Genomic DNA, 17,254 nt, shown 5'->3' with positions numbered 1-17,254 from the left:
GTGGCGATGCCATTGGAACTAAGTTCAGAGAACCTCCTTCTGGGGTGGCGATGCCATTGGAACTAAGTTCAGAGAACCTCCTTCTGGGGTGGCGATGCCATTGGAACTAAGTTCAGAGAACCTCCTTCTGGGGTGGCGATGCCATTGGAACTAAGTTCAGAGAACCTCCTTCTGGGGTGGCGATGCCATTGGAACTAAGTTCAGAGAACCTCCTTCTGGGGTGGCGATGCCATTGGAACTAAGTTCAGAGAACCTCCTTCTGGGGTGGCGATGCCATTGGAACTAAGTTCAGAGAACCTCCTTCTGGGGTGGCGATGCCATTGGAACTAAGTTCAGAGAACCTCCTTCTGGGGTGGCGATGCCATTGGAACTAAGTTCAGAGAACCTCCTTCTGGGGTGGCGATGCCATTGGAACTAAGTTCAGAGAACCTCCTTCTGGGGTGGCGATGCCATTGGAACTAAGTTCAGAGAACCTCCTTCTGGGGTGGCGATGCCATTGGAACTAAGTTCAGAGAACCTCCTTCTGGGGTGGCGATGCCATTGGAACTAAGTTCAGAGAACCTCCTTCTGGGGTGGCGATGCCATTGGAACTAAGTTCAGAGAACCTCCTTCTGGGGTGGCGATGCCATTGGAACTAAGTTCAGAGAACCTCCTTCTGGGGTGGCGATGCCATTGGAACTAAGTTCAGAGAACCTCCTTCTGGGGTGGCGATGCCATTGGAACTAAGTTCAGAGAACCTCCTTCTGGGGTGGCGATGCCATTGGAACTAAGTTCAGAGAACCTCCTTCTGGGGTGGCGATGCCATTGGAACTAAGTTCAGAGAACCTCCTTCTGGGGTGGCGATGCCATTGGAACTAAGTTCAGAGAACCTCCTTCTGGGGTGGCGATGCCATTGGAACTAAGTTCAGAGAACCTCCTTCTGGGGTGGCGATGCCATTGGAACTAAGTTCAGAGAACCTCCTTCTGGGGTGGCGATGCCATTGGAACTAAGTTCAGAGAACCTCCTTCTGGGGTGGCGATGCCATTGGAACTAAGTTCAGAGAACCTCCTTCTGGGGTGGCGATGCCATTGGAACTAAGTTCAGAGAACCTCCTTCTGGGGTGGCGATGCCATTGGAACTAAGTTCAGAGAACCTCCTTCTGGGGTGGCGATGCCATTGGAACTAAGTTCAGAGAACCTCCTTCTGGGGTGGCGATGCCATTGGAACTAAGTTCAGAGAACCTCCTTCTGGGGTGGCGATGCCATTGGAACTAAGTTCAGAGAACCTCCTTCTGGGGTGGCGATGCCATTGGAACTAAGTTCAGAGAACCTCCTTCTGGGGTGGCGATGCCATTGGAACTAAGTTCAGAGAACCTCCTTCTGGGGTGGCGATGCCATTGGAACTAAGTTCAGAGAACCTCCTTCTGGGGTGGCGATGCCATTGGAACTAAGTTCAGAGAACCTCCTTCTGGGGTGGCGATGCCATTGGAACTAAGTTCAGAGAACCTCCTTCTGGGGTGGCGATGCCATTGGAACTAAGTTCAGAGAACCTCCTTCTGGGGTGGCGATGCCATTGGAACTAAGTTCAGAGAACCTCCTTCTGGGGTGGCGATGCCATTGGAACTAAGTTCAGAGAACCTCCTTCTGGGGTGGCGATGCCATTGGAACTAAGTTCAGAGAACCTCCTTCTGGGGTGGCGATGCCATTGGAACTAAGTTCAGAGAACCTCCTTCTGGGGTGGCGATGCCATTGGAACTAAGTTCAGAGAACCTCCTTCTGGGGTGGCGATGCCATTGGAACTAAGTTCAGAGAACCTCCTTCTGGGGTGGCGATGCCATTGGAACTAAGTTCAGAGAACCTCCTTCTGGGGTGGCGATGCCATTGGAACTAAGTTCAGAGAACCTCCTTCTGGGGTGGCGATGCCATTGGAACTAAGTTCAGAGAACCTCCTTCTGGGGTGGCGATGCCATTGGAACTAAGTTCAGAGAACCTCCTTCTGGGGTGGCGATGCCATTGGAACTAAGTTCAGAGAACCTCCTTCTGGGGTGGCGATGCCATTGGAACTAAGTTCAGAGAACCTCCTTCTGGGGTGGCGATGCCATTGGAACTAAGTTCAGAGAACCTCCTTCTGGGGTGGCGATGCCATTGGAACTAAGTTCAGAGAACCTCCTTCTGGGGTGGCGATGCCATTGGAACTAAGTTCAGAGAACCTCCTTCTGGGGTGGCGATGCCATTGGAACTAAGTTCAGAGAACCTCCTTCTGGGGTGGCGATGCCATTGGAACTAAGTTCAGAGAACCTCCTTCTGGGGTGGCGATGCCATTGGAACTAAGTTCAGAGAACCTCCTTCTGGGGTGGCGATGCCATTGGAACTAAGTTCAGAGAACCTCCTTCTGGGGTGGCGATGCCATTGGAACTAAGTTCAGAGAACCTCCTTCTGGGGTGGCGATGCCATTGGAACTAAGTTCAGAGAACCTCCTTCTGGGGTGGCGATGCCATTAGAACTAAGTTCAGAGAACCTCCTTCTGGGGTGGCGATGCCACTGGAACTAAGTTCAGAGAACCTCCTTCTGGGGTGGCGATGCCATTAGAACTAAGTTCAGAGAACCTCCTTCTGGGGTGGCGATGCCACTGGAACTAAGTTCAGAGAACCTCCTTCTGGGGTGGCGATGCCATTGGAACTAAGTTCAGAGAACCTCCTTCTGGGGTGGCGATGCCATTAGAACTAAGTTCAGAGAACCTCCTTCTGGGGTGGCGATGCCACTGGAATTAAGTTCAGAGAACCTCCTTCTGGGGTGGCGATGCCACTGGAATTAAGTGAGGTTCAGTAGTTGCATGAACCTCAGTTTCTTTACTGTGGGAGAAAGTTAAATAACTGTGAGAAGTTTGGGCGCGGTGCTCAGCGAAGCTTCCCAGTCTTTTAGCCATCCTGCCAACTTCCTGTGGTGGGACAGGAGCTCATGTGTGAGAACTTGACCTCATTCTGGTCTGATTTCCTAGCAGGACCCGGTGGTCCTCTTACTTAACTCAGTTTTAATTGTTCTGTATCTATTTTGGATGAATTAATTATTCACGGGGAGGCCAAACTAATTGTGGAGACAAGCAGGCTTTGACTTGTTAGAAGCTGCAGCTTGGCTTTCTAAGAACTTGTAGGGGTCTGCTTCTGTGGCAGCTGTGTGAGATAAATTAGTATTAAAATTCACGTTATAAATCTAAAAAGATAAATGACACTCCATCAAAAAGTCTGTAGTCATTTATTCGTTCTATTTCTTTTTTAAATATTTTATTTATTATTTTTATTTTTTGTGTATGAGTGTAGTGCCTGCATGTATGTGAGTGCACCCGTGTCGTGCAATGCCGCGGAGGTCAGAAGAGGGTTTCCGATTCCCCTGGAACTGGAGTTAAGGATGGTTTGTAGCTGCCATGTGGGTGCTGGGAATTGAACCCAGGTCCTCTGCAAAAGCAGTTAGTGCTCTTAACTGCTGAGCTATCTCTCCAGCCCTATTTTTTCTAGCTTCTGTTCTTCAAATTAAAATATTCTTAAGAAATGACTTACTAAAATGTAACCACCGGGCTGCCTAAAGTTCTGACAAAAACTGATCTTGTATCCCAGTCAACTGCAACCAGAGAGTTTGTAATCTAAAATTAAGAAATATCTAAAACTGGTACTTAAAATCTATGCATCTGAAACTGTCAGATTATTAAAGAAATCAGGATTTTGGTTTTGGAAAATACTAACAATATTATTATTGTGAACAACATACAGCAAGAATGAGGAAATTAAAATTCTCCACATGATTCTACGAGGTAAATTTAAGCATATTACACTACTTCATGAAATTAACACGTGTCTTTTGGCAACAAAGCTGTGTCCACATCCACAAATAGTAACACGTGGCAGGAGAAAGACTTCAGGCCTGAAGAGGTCCCAAATGAGAGTCAACGGACATTTGCACCCAATTTTATTTTAAAGACTTGAGAGCCAATGGACGTTTGCACCCGATTTTCTTTTAAAGACTTACTTGAGGCATGGCTGAGGGATCGGTTTACCCTGTGTGAGGCCCTGAGTTTGATCCCAGCACCACAAAACAAAGCAGGTTTTCCACTTTTTTCCTCATTTGACTCTTCACAGCTAACGGCCTTTGCAACAACTCCAGATGGGTACACGCCGGAATACCCCCTGCCTCTCATAATTAAGATCGAAGATGAGAATGATAACTACCCGATTTTTACAGAAACAACGTACAGTTTTACAGTTTTTGAAAACTGCCGAGTTGGTAAGTAGCTACATCAGTGGAACATGGCAGCTTAAATGGGCTTCAGTTCATAACTCGAGTTTCTCTCTGGGCCCCAGGAAAGCGGCCTGTCATGATGGTAGAACAAGGAATCTTAGTGGATCTAGTCTGCCTTTCAGTTTGTTTCCTACTTCCACAAGCTTCAGTTTATTATCTGGGAAACGGGTTATCTATAGGCCAGATCTTAGGAGGCTAAATGCAGCCCAGCGCCAAGCTCAGTGCTTTCAAAACAGAATTAAGAAGGTACTTTAGATCTGGAGGGACGACTCAGTGACTAACAGCACGTGCTGTGCTTGCAAAGGACCTGGCTTCTCAACTTCCACAAGGCAGCTAGCAACAGTCAGTAACTCCATTTCCAGGGAATCCAGTGCTGCCATAGGCTTTGAATGCATGTGGTGCACAGACGTGCATGCAGGCAAAATATTCATATACTTCTATAAATTTTTTAAAGTTACTTAACCTTTTGTATTAGTTACTTTTCTTTTGCTGTGATAAACATGACCAAGACAACTTATAGAAGGAAGAGTTTATTATGGTTACAGAGGGTTGAGTCCATCGCAGGAGGGAGGCATGTCAGGAGGCAGCTGCAGTAGAAAGCTGAGGACTCATATCTTCAAGACAACACAGGAAGCAGAAAGACAGACAGGAAGTGGGACAAGGCTATATATCCAAGATCAAACCTCCTTGAAGGTCGGTGACCCTTTCCCCAAAACACCACCAATAGACCAGGCGTTCAAATACTTGGAGCCTGTGGGGGACATTCTCCTTCAAACCATCACACATGCCAGCCACCAACAGTCTGCAACTCCAGTTCCAGGGAACCCAATGCCGTCTTCTGGTGTCCACAGGCACTGCATGTATGTGGTGCACAACCATACATATAGGCAGACACTCATATGTGTAAAGTAAAATAAATTTAAAGTGGTTACTTTACCTCCTACATCAAGGCAACTGAATGCTTTTAAGGGAGCAAGCTCCATGAAAGAAGTCCTTCAGCATTTGGGGACTTAGGCTTGAAGATACTTGCTGAGAAATGAGTGACAGAATTCTGGGTATGGTCAGAAGAGTCAGTGTTAATAATCCCAGTATTACCTCAGCCTTGCAAGGCACAGTCCAGTTTAGCTGGAAGTCAAAATGTGATTTTGGGAATGGACTCTACAAAGACCTAGTTGAATCAATAACTTTTAGAGAAACTTGGCTCATATGGATAATCTAAATATAGTCTTGAAAACAGAAAAAGACTCAAGAATAATTAGAAATTTTCAGTTTATAAAAAAAGGTTCACAGATGGATAACATCAACATTTATAGATGCCTACATTAAAATACAATAAAAATAGGCACGATCACCAAATTCCAATAGTATTAGAACATCATATTTAAAAGGAAGGGGTAGGGCTGGAGAGATGGTTCAGTGGTCAAGAGCACTGGCTGTTCTTGCAGAGGACCCAGGTTCAGTTCCCAGCACCCATTTGGTGACTAACAACCAACCGTCTGTAACTCCAGCAGATCCAGTGCTCTCTTCTGGCTTCCATGGGGATTGTACACATGGATGTATTTACAAACATGCAGGCAAAAACTCTTATACAAATAAAAAAGAAAATCAACTAATAGAAACAGTATTAAAAGGAAGTGATGCTTTATGGTGGTCTGTAACCCTGTGAAAGCCATGATTCTGGTGCAGAATTAAGTGGTCCAGAACTCTTCTGAAGTAGACAGAACGGAGTAAAGTCAGAGAGGTTGAACATGTGAAAGTGAGAGAATTAATGGAGAATTTTCCGCGTGCAGGTTCTTCTGTGGGGCAGGTTTGTGCGACTGACGCTGACGAGCCTGACACGATGCACACTCGTTTGAGGTACTCCATCTTGGAGCAGCATCCTTCTCCACCCACCGTGTTTACCATGCATCCAACCACAGGTGTGATCACCACCACATCATCTCAGCTGGACAGAGAGGTAACCAGTATTCACAGATAGGGCTGGATTAGAATATGACTAAAAAGCCCAGGTTCATCATCCTGAATCTGCAAAATCCGAATTCTGAAATGCTTGAAATTTTTCATTCACCAATTGGACATCACAAATTGAATATTTCATACCTGCCCTCATGAATAGATTGCAATAAAAAAAACAGGCGTGCTAAAAAATGGTGTAACATCACCTTTGAGCCTTGTATATGACATAAATAAATCAAAAGAATTCTATATTTAAACTTGGAGCCATCACTAAAACATCTCATTATCTGTATGCAAATATTCTAAAATCTGCAAACATATGAAATCAAAAAGCATTCCTAGTTTCCAGGCATTTTAGATGAGGGATGCTCAAGTTATGCCTGGACGTCTCTGAACATCACCTGTGCATGTGCTTTTAAAAATTCTTTTTTGTGTATTATTTTTATGTTATATGTATGGGTGTATTGCCTGCATGTAGGTACTGTGTCATTCAATGCCCACAGAAGTCAGAAGAAATCATCAGATCCCCTGGAACTGGAATTACAAATGGTTGTTAGCCACCATGTAGGTACTAGGATTCAAACTGGGGTCCTCTGCAAGAGCACCAGTGCTCTTAACCATTGAGCCATCTCTCTAGCCCCTGTGCATGTTTTTTTTTTTAAAGCATGATTTGTTCTAAGCTTTAGGAAATTTATTATTCAGTATGTTAGTGAAGGTCATTAAATAACCTCATAGCATGCTAATTTTGAATGTCTAGTTTATTGTCTCCTGAATTTTATCCATTATGAAATCATATTTTCTAATATAAAGTTTTATTATATTAAACATAGAAAGTGGACCTTGCAGAAATATGTAGAAATTTATTATCTACTGAGAAAGAAATTCTCTTGTCTGTGTGTTCTCTCCTTCACCTGTCATATTTATGCTCTTCCCTTTACATAGATTAGAAAGGAAGTTTCTACATCTCTAAACTTTGGTTTCCCATTTCAACTAAGTACTTGAAATCCTTACTTGGATGTCTGAAAGGCACCTAAGATGTAATGTGCTTAAAATGGAACTTGTCTTCTTCTAAGTAAGCTCTCTTTCCCATATTGTCTAGTTAAAATGACATTAGCAAATTCTTCCTCTCCTAATTTTTTCACTGTTAACTGGAAATCATGTTCTCAAAATTGCATTTAATGTCTCCTTTCACCTTCTAGATCAAATGACCTCCCAAAGCATGTTGGTATCACCGCTAAGATTATTTTATTTTTGTATTCCTTCTGTTTTTATGGCTATTTAATTCAGTTATTTATTTGCTTAGTTACTTATTATGCACTCCCTTAAGCATTGCTTATTGGAATTCCTACCTATAGCCATCGTTCCGTCCTGTTTATAATCCATAATGTCTAATTTTAGAGTGATATGTGATTGTTGGGTATTTTGTTGATTCTTACAAACTTCCTGTCACCTTTATTTTCTCTTCCTCTCTCAGAGTTGAGAACAGTGGTCCCTAAAATGCCTGCTTTTACTTTCTTAAGTATCATTCGGGATCCCAAAGACCTTTTGTTTATGTGAGTTGTGTTTATGGGCTCTTACTTCTTGAGTATTTAAAGCCAAGAGAAAAGTTAAAATACCTGTTGATTCATTAAAAATAACAGTAAGTGCAGTATAGGTTAACATAAATTTACTTTTTGTAAAAACTAAGTTTATAAAACAATAATTTAGTGAGAAGAACATAGTTGTTTCTAAATCTCTCAAACATGTGGCTTAATATAAAACAAGTAGATTCCTCATGTCCTTCTGCATCCAGACTGTTAAAATACACGACACGAGTTTTTCCTGGAGGGTAGAAAGAAAGTCTGGCATGACCTGAAGTCAAGAAGAAGGAGAGTATTTTAATAGTAATTTCAAGTTTTTGTGGATATTCTTTTCTGATACTACATCAAATTCAAGAAGTGGCAGCTTCCTGTAATGTGGACTCTGAACCCTGTTAATGAACTCTGGTTCTTTGTTACATTAAAATCCATTCCTTGGTCTGTCTTGAACTGTGAGAAGATGTAATATGATGTAAGATTTGTAACATCATGTGCTGGCTTTTCAGAAAACAGTTCAGTAACCTATGCAGATCTTCCAGATAAGACACATCATTAAACGGTGTTGAAGAAATCACTTCTGTTAATGCCTTAATGATTGGTACAAGTTATCCACAGTTATCATTGATAAGCTTTCGTTTTCCTTGAAATGAGCTGACAAAGGGTTTTCTAAATGCTTTCCTCTGAATAAACACAGGTTCTTTTTATGTACAAATACTATAAAAAATCAAGCAGTATAAGAAAGCTTCCAAATCAAACCCTTCAAAGGAATACTTACAGGTCTGGAGAGATTGCTCAGTGGTTGAGAGCTTGTTCTGTTCTTGCAGAGGACCCAAGTCCAGTTCCCAGCACCCATGTTAGGCAGCTCAGAACCATCTGTAACTCTAGCTCCAAGGAATCTGATGCCCTCTTCTGGGCTCTCTAGTCACCCACACTCATGTGCACATATCCTCACAAAAATAGACACACACACATCGAAAAATAATAAAAAATTAATCTTAAAAAATGAATATTTATGACAGAATTAGTTGAAAGCACTAGATCCTTGAAAGGGCTTGCCAAGTTCTGGTCGACAATACCTTTATTACCTCAAGATTCCAGTTTTTATCTGTTCTTATAATATTTTTAAACATTGGAGTTTCTCTTCCATCTGAAGATACCACATCAATATATTTTTAAAATTTAAAAAAATATTTTATTTGTTATTTTTATTTTATGTGTATGCGTGTATTGCCTTGCATGTAGGTAAGTGTACCTGTGTTGTGCAGTGCCCGTGGAGCACAGAAGAGAACATCGGATCCCCTGGAACTGGAGTTACGGACAGCTGTTAGCTGCCATGTGGGTGCTGGGATTCGAACCTGGGTCTTCTGCAAGAACAACCAGTGTTCTTAACCACTGAGCCATCTCTCCAGCCCCGACATCAATATTTTTTGATAATGCAAACTCATTTCCTTACTTCTCAGCCAGGTGGTTGTTTTCAATAAATCACAGTTCAGAACAACTCAGAGAAAATATATATTCTGTCCTGAAAGAGTGGCCTGGGCTTTTTTAAAGTGTCAGTTGAAATGAGCCATTACTATTCAAGTCAATACACATAATAGGTTACGAGGAGGAGGAGGAGCTGGAGGGGTAAAAAGCATAAACAGAGACTTTAGTGCTAGTACATGAAGATAAGGAGGCTCAGCAGGTGATGAAATTACGGGAAGAAGGTGGCTTTAGACGAGAAAGGCAGACAGTGAAGGTAGACGGTTAGGATGGATGGTCGTGTGTGACTAGAGTAATTAGTCATTTTATAGATGAGGAGTCCCGGGAAAAGAGGTCTTTCCATCTCTTCAAGAACGCATTTTTTATTTTCAGAGCTGAGGTGAGAATCCAGGCCATCTAGATCCCACTCAGGAAGGCATTATTATATTTTTTTTCAGTTCTTCTGTCACTCAGTCGCGTATGATGAGTGGAATCATGATGAGGAGAAAAATACACTTTAGTGTGGTGCTGGGCCCTTTGCAGCATCTGATGGACGTTTTTCATGGGATAGTCCCAAGTCTTGATCTGTGTGTTAATTTAGTGGTCTTTTTATAGATGTAAAGTAGACCTTTAAAATCTTTTATTCACAGGTTATTTCACTTTGTTTCATTACAAGACTGTTGTATCATTGCTGGGCATTTTTATAAATGGAAGGTGTACGTTGGGTAGGACATAAAAGTTTTTATTTATTCCCATGTAACATTAAATGTATTTGTGAGTACAGCACTTCCTCTCCTGAACAATGTTGAAGCCAACCGACCACATATTCTTTGAGCTGATAGCACTTTACATTTGAGAAACAATTCCATTTTCATAAATTAATTGAAAATTGCTAGTGTGAGGCAATTTGTCTAGACATAAATGCCATAAAACTCAATGTGCCCCTAATTTATTAGTGCAAGAGTATGTTAGGATTTTATTTATAATGTTGCTGCTTTTAACTAATAGTTGCATTTTTCTTTGCTATTAGTTAATTGACACATACCAGTTGAAAATAAAAGTACAAGACATGGATGGCCAGTATTTTGGGCTGCAGACAACTGCAACTTGTATCATCACCATCGGGGATGTGAATGACAACCTGCCCACGTTTACTCGCACTTCTGTAAGTGTGTGACATGTAAAGGAAAAGTGCACAACAGGGTTAGTTGTAAAGTATGCACACCTGTGATGTGCCCTGTGGTTTCAGATGAAGTTCTCACAATAACATAAATGTCCTTTGCTGTTAAAGTTTTAAATCATGAGAACACAGTACTTTGGAAATCGGAAGAATGGGGCTTTCTTGACATGGCAGTCTAGTTTTGTGAGGGCTCCTTAATCAAGTTTTTTGTTTCTTTTTGTTATTTTAGTATGTGACATCAGTGGATGAAAATACGGTTGATGTAGAAATCTTACGTCTTACCATTCAAGATAAGGATTTAGTCAACAGTCCTAATTGGAGAGCTAATTATACCATTTTAAAGGGCAATGAAAATGGAAATTTTAAAATTGTAACAGATCCCCAAACCAATGAAGGAATACTGTGTGTAGTTAAGGTAAGAATTAATTAGTAAATTAGCTATCTTTAATTTATAACATCATAGACTAGCAGACTGGGATTTAATGGAGAGAAAGATTCAGGTAATGTAGGAATAAAATAGATAATACGGGTGAATACAAATAGTATTTTCTTCGTGTATATGTAACAGAGTGAACATGTTCACTCAGGGTAATCTATTATAAAGGAATGACTTTTTAAAAAATCATTTGTGTTTGAGTCACATAGTATAGTATCCACTGTAGAACTGATATCTTTTAACAGTTCAAAAAATAGCATGGCTTTGTTATCCTTTTCTAGACTATTCTTTCTGTTTCTAAGTTAAGGAGTTTCCACCTATTTATTGAATTTCCCAAATGAGTCATACCTGGTCAGACAGAGAGACTGCCTGTAGATCTAGTGTCTGTTTCCTGTATACAGTGTATTCTTAGCATCTTTGACACTCAGAAAAGTCCCTCTTTCTAAGACTTCCCTCTAACAATGCTACACATGGGAGAAGTCCCAGTTAACTTAGGAACCAAAGTTGCCAAGTGAAGTGACGTGAGCTGCTTTGACTTTGTACAAAGTCAGAGGTCGAACACGTTCTCAAGCAGCGTTGGACCCAACATGATAAATCCGTTTTCCTTACAATGATGAGAAGTAGCTGCAGTTTCTGAGTTAATTCTGTTTCAAAACAGCAAATAAAAGGCATGTAAATCCTGTCTTCCTCTGCCCCACCTCTATCTTAGTCCTAAGAGAGAAGTTTATCCTTGTGAAGTCTAAGGCCTGAAAAGCGTCCCATCATCCATACTCACTACCCTGCAGATCAGACAACATAAAGCCCGACCTTGCATCAAACTTGGTACTTCTAGTTATTACTAAAGGAACCTGGATGGAAGCAATTAAAAAGAGAGCATATAATGTCCTTAACCTTTTATATTCTTGTCCCTCCCCTCTTGAAAACATTTTATAGGGCTGAGGATATAGCTCAGTTGGTGGTCTGCTAGCCTAGCATGCACAAGGTCCTGGGTTCGATTTCTAGCACCACATGAACTGCATGTAGTGGGGCATGCCTGAAAGCCAAGAATTTGGGAGGTGGAGGCAGGAGGATCAGTTTGAGATCATCCTTGATATAGTGATTTCCAGGCCAGCCCAGTAGACCTGAGAACCTGTCTTCAAAAAAACATTTTTAATATAATTTGACTCAATTTTTCCACCCCAAACTGGGTGCAAATGATGGTATTCATCTGAAGATCATAAATCAAGTGGCTCTGAAAATACAAGTAAATACCTGTCTGTTTTGATATGGACCCCGAAGATGCGTCTCCTGTGCAAACATCTAAGTGACCCTGAAATCTTTATCAGTGTCTAAGATACCACTTGCTTTCCATTTTCATTTGAGGGAAAGATATTTTATTCCAGCTCCATTAAAATTCTGAATTATTTAAAAGATTTCCTTCTCCACCTCCCATGATTTCAGACCTATGTTGAATATTTTCATAACTGTTCCCAACCTGTTACATATTTCCAAATTTGGCAAGTCCCATATGTGGTTAGCTTTGCCAGCTAACCACATGATTTGACCTGAGTTTTCAATACATTTTTATGTAGCCTCTGGATTTTGAAGAAAGACAGCAAGTGACCCTGCAAATTGGTGTAGTTAACGAAGCTCCGTATACTAGAGAGGCCAGCGGAAGGTCACCCATGAGCACAGCCACCGTGACTGTCACCGTGAGGAATCAGGATGAGGGCCCCGAGTGCATCCCTCCAGCACAAACTGTTCGGATTCGAGAAAATGCACCTGCGGGAACAAGGAGCAATGGGTACAAGGCAGTCGACCCAGAGACCAGGAGTAGCAGCGGCATAAGGTGGTGGTGATTTTATTGTTCCTTTCACATCTGCTGTGTTAGAAAAGCCCGTCATTTTGTTATCAGCATTCTAATTTGGCTTATGATGCTTTTGTTATGTTAATTCATCATGGTTAATAGGTACAGGAAGCTAAGTGATCCAAGAGGGTGGGTCACCGTTGATGAAGACTCAGGATCAATCACAGTCTCCCGAAACCTGGATAGAGAGGCTGAGACCGTCAGAAACAGCATATATAATATTACTGTCCTTGCATTAGATGCAGGTAAGAATTCTGTTTTTAAGACAGGTGCAGATTCTTCAACTGTTTACTTAATCAAGTTTTTTTTTTTTTTTTTTGGTCTTTTTGAGATGGGGTCTCCCTGTAGCCCCAGCTCTCCTGGAACTCACTATGTAGACCAGGCTGGCCTTGAACTCACAGAGATCCACCTCCCTCTGACTCCTGAGTGCTGGGATTAAAGGCGTGCACCACCACGCCGGGCTTAACCAAGTTTTTTAAAGTCATAGTTTATTATTAATCTTGTGGTGCTAGGGATCAAACCCAGACCTTGCACATACTAGGCAAACACAACCACTGAGACACAGCCCTAGCTGAACAACACACACTTTTAAAGCTGGTTCCATACAATCTCAGTTTACTTCTCTTCAGTCTGACATACAGAATAATTCAGAGGTGTTCTATCATTTGTTAAGTCATGTCTGTTTCCTAACAGCATCTTCAGTATTAAACACAATTTAAAATAATTTAGGTTAAGAGATAAAATCATAATATATTAAAGTTAATCATTAAAAGCTGAGAAAACTGCTTTAGAAAAATCAGCTCTAACTTATTGACTTATTTTTCTTCCAGCTATTGCATTTTGTCAGGAGAACTCATAAGAGGGAGAATGTGCTTCATGCCACTCAGTACACTCTAGAAAACACTTCACTTTTATAGGAAATTAACGTACTTGGGGGCTAGAATTCTGATAAAAGATGTAAAAATAAATCATAGTCACAATTAATAGCAAATTCAAGTCAAACTATGAGTCCATACTTTTCTAGTTTTATTTTTGTTGTTGTGATAAAATACCCTGATAAAAAGCAACTTAGGGAAGAAATATCTTATTTTACTTAGTCCAGCATTGCTGGGCAGTCAAGACCAAACATGAAGCCGCTGGCCACACTCACAGCCAAGAGCAGCAGGAGCATGTGCACGCACTTTGCGCTCAGCTGTCTTCTCTATGCTTACACCATCCAGGATGCAAAACCTGGAAATTGCGCTGCCTGCTTGGCTGCTGAGCCTGCGAGTCTGAGTCTTCCCACACCAATTAAAGTGATGGAGACAGTGTCCTGCAGACGTGCCCACGGGCTAATCTGATCCAGTCACTCCTTTCCCAGGCCATTCTACATTTTGTCAAGTTGACAATTAAAACTGGTTGTCACACCATATAAGGTCATAAAATACAGAGTTGTTATGTTTTATGTATCCTGTAAAATTTAGAAAAATGTGAGCACAGTTGTTATATACATAAGACCCATTTAATGCATAAAATATAATTTCATTATATATTTGACTGGGCATGGCACATGAAAGCAGTAGGATCAGTCCAAGGCAGGTCTCAACTGCATAGTAAGTTTGAGGCCAGCCTGGGCTACCTGAGACTTTGTCTCAAAAAATCAGAAAACCAAGATGTGTATTTGAAATTTGTGCCTGTGTAAAATAAATCTGCCAATTATAATAACAAATTATTATGCTCTAACTTGCACAATTAGGATTTATAAGTAATTTTGGAGGATGCTTTGGGTATTGCAAGTCTCTCTGAACTAACTCTGGAATGGTCTCATTAATTAATCTCTTTAAATTTTGCTTCTTTGCTATGTAGTCTGTTCTTCTAGAATCCATATTAGATAAATGCTGCTGTTTTATGTCTATTTGGATTGGAGCTATAATTTCATTTCTATTTGATGAATTCCCTTTCACTGTTTGGAAGTTGCCTTGCATAGAGTGAATTCGTCTTCTGATGGTGATTTTGTCTGTTTTCCTTGACATTGCTCCTGTACGAATTCAGGTGGCACGCCCGACATCATCTTGACCCGCAGTCTTGTGGCCTGTACTCCTCTGTGACCCTTGGTTCAGAACCCGTTTTTAACCTGGTGCTCTGTGCTCCAGGCCAGTCTGGTCTAGCTGTTGTGCCCTAGGGGCCCAGGCTGACGTTATGGTTATCAGGCGGAATTTGAGTCTTCATTGCACTAGGTTTGGAGCTGCCTGCGATGCAGCCCCACGGTGTGGGTGGTACAGGCTTTTTTTTTTTTTTCTTCTTTTCTGCCTCTAGTGGCCAAGGCTGATGTAATAAAGGCGGGAGAACAAGTGGCTTGGAAACAGGACTTCTAGCTTCATATTTGGCTTTGAACTTTGTAACTAATTTATGCCCTGGGTCCATGTCTGCTTCATCTTTGAATGCCCAGGAGTTCCCAGTGCAGTACCTTGTACAGATTTATCCAGATCTCTGTTTTGCTTAATATATAGATGACAGGTTAATTATGGAGGCTACACCCACAGCGATAAGTTCAGTTTACAGGTGATTTTTACATTTGGTGTTCCGCTACCTTCGAATACTTCCATGTATGATTTTTGTTTAAATCTTCCAAATACATATCAAATACATGTCAATGTCCCTATCTAAAACCTGAAGTGTGCTCTTATGTATGTTAAGCTCTGAGCTCTCTAGTATAGCTTCCAAAGACCCCAAGCCCTTCTCCCCTGTCAGCTCCTACCTGCCTGCCTTCTCCTTCATGTTCTCCGTGTCACAGATATGTGTGACACACTGTCCATCACTCTGAACTTCCTTGTACTTTTAAGCATACCACAAATGCCCACACTCATACCCTTTCTTTTTTCCACTTAAAAAAATCAGTTGTCTACAAATTTCCATTCCTAAGTAACATTATTTATTATTATCTGTACAATCCACTTGGACGTATGAAAATTTTTCTTTTAACCTTCCATTACCTATAGCATATTTATTACAACCCATGTACTATCAGTGCTTAATAAATCTGTTTATTAATTTGTAATGTATGATTTCCTGCTGAGAAATGAAGTCATAAAAATGTATTTTTCTGTTATATGTCTAGATGGGAGAAGCTGTAGCGGGACCCTAGGAATTGTACTTGAAGATGTGAATGATAATGGCCCATTCATACCCAGGCAGACAGTGGTGATCTGCAAGTCTACCATGACCTACAGGGAAATTGTGGCAGTTGATCCTGATGAGCCAGTGAATGGCCCGCCTTTCGACTTTCGTTTGGAAAGTTCTGATTCAGAAGTTCTGAGGATGTGGAGACTTAATAGAATTAATGGTGTGTTTTGAAATATTGTTTTTTGCTTGTTAGCATCAGACTAATGTATGTGTGTGTGTATATATATGTATGCATGTATATGTATTTTTTTTTCTTGGTGAAATAGAGGAAAAATTCACTGTGTGGGGAGCAGTCAGAAAGAGCGCACTTTTCTTGGTTTTGGTGTGGTGACTGCCTGTCCAGCATTAGCTTTCAATCCTCTGCAGGGTTCCCTTAGGTGTTCCCTGAATTCCTGTTCTGAAAATTCACCTGCATGCATGCTTTATAACAATTGTGCCCTAGTTGATAAGGGGATCCACGTTTGTTTCAGGTTGTGTCTCTAGGAAGTAGACTCCAAGTCAGACTGCCTTAGCCAGAATGCTTCTTAAGGACTCTGCTTGGGACCAGTAACTGGGACAGGAATGGAAGCAGGGCTGGGAAAAAGAAGTCAAGCGGCACTGCAGGCCAGATGATAGCCTCAGTTAGCTGCATCGGAACATAAGCCAAGTGGCCCTGCAGCGTGACCCCATGCCCGTTCTCTCTCATTGCTCAGTCTATAGATGTGGACTTCCCAAAGGGACATGAACTTGGACAAGAAGGTAGACTCCCTGAAGGTGCTGCTAGTTGCTCGAACAGCTGAGTCAATAATCCCTCCACTGCAGGGGCATCTGTCTGGGAGCATGCCCACCACCCCACTGCCACCATGTTGACGTCTCACCATTTTCTCCACTTTGTTGTCTTTGGGAAGCCTCCTCACTTTTGGCCCCAGTTGACCATAGCCCAGAAAGACCTGTGGTGATAAGGATGGCCAAAGTGAAGGTGGCCCTTCTCTGTTCTACCTTGCATCACACTTACATCAGTACCCAACTCTGGCCTGTTTTCATCTCCTGCTCACACTGTCATGGATGCTGAGGTCCTGCCGTCACAGTTTTCATGACTCAAGAATCTGTCACTTTGGGGGTTTTCCTTGAAATGCCCCTGACTGTTTTCAACCCTGTGCTTTCTGTGACCAGGCCTCAGTTTCCTATTATGACAAATCATAAAAGGAAAGTTGTAAGACGATGCAAGGGGAGGCCAGGATGGGACAGAGCAGAAGGACCTAGTAAGTCAAGGCACATTCTTGAACCTTGTGTTGTAGATCAACAAAAGTTTCAGTTTTAAACACAATGTTCTGGCGTGTGTGTGTGTGTGTGTGTGTGTGTGTGTGTGTGTGTGTGTGTGAGAGAGA

At 41.7% G+C, this 17,254-nt stretch overlaps 1 protein-coding gene across 1 annotated transcript in view; it reads left to right on the top strand.

The window, feature by feature from the left end:
• The window catches only part of LOC103730576 (desmocollin-2), a 35,535-nt gene that overhangs the window by 12,234 nt on the left and 6,047 nt on the right, over positions 1-17,254 (top strand). Inside the window, exons 5-11 of the mRNA XM_017797087.2 lie at positions 3,994-4,254; positions 6,060-6,226; positions 10,294-10,428; positions 10,673-10,858; positions 12,451-12,707; positions 12,828-12,970; positions 15,823-16,047. Of these exons, the coding sequence (XP_017652576.2) occupies positions 3,994-4,254; positions 6,060-6,226; positions 10,294-10,428; positions 10,673-10,858; positions 12,451-12,707; positions 12,828-12,970; positions 15,823-16,047 (1,374 nt within the window). The remainder of the gene's footprint in view (positions 1-3,993; positions 4,255-6,059; positions 6,227-10,293; positions 10,429-10,672; positions 10,859-12,450; positions 12,708-12,827; positions 12,971-15,822; positions 16,048-17,254) is intronic.

The sequence above is a fragment of the Nannospalax galili genome, unplaced genomic scaffold (genome assembly GCF_000622305.1).
Source record: "Nannospalax galili isolate Female #2095 unplaced genomic scaffold, S.galili_v1.0 scaffold252, whole genome shotgun sequence".
Lineage (NCBI taxonomy): Eukaryota > Metazoa > Chordata > Mammalia > Rodentia > Spalacidae > Nannospalax > Nannospalax galili.
This window is presented reverse-complemented; position numbering and strand designations above follow the sequence as displayed.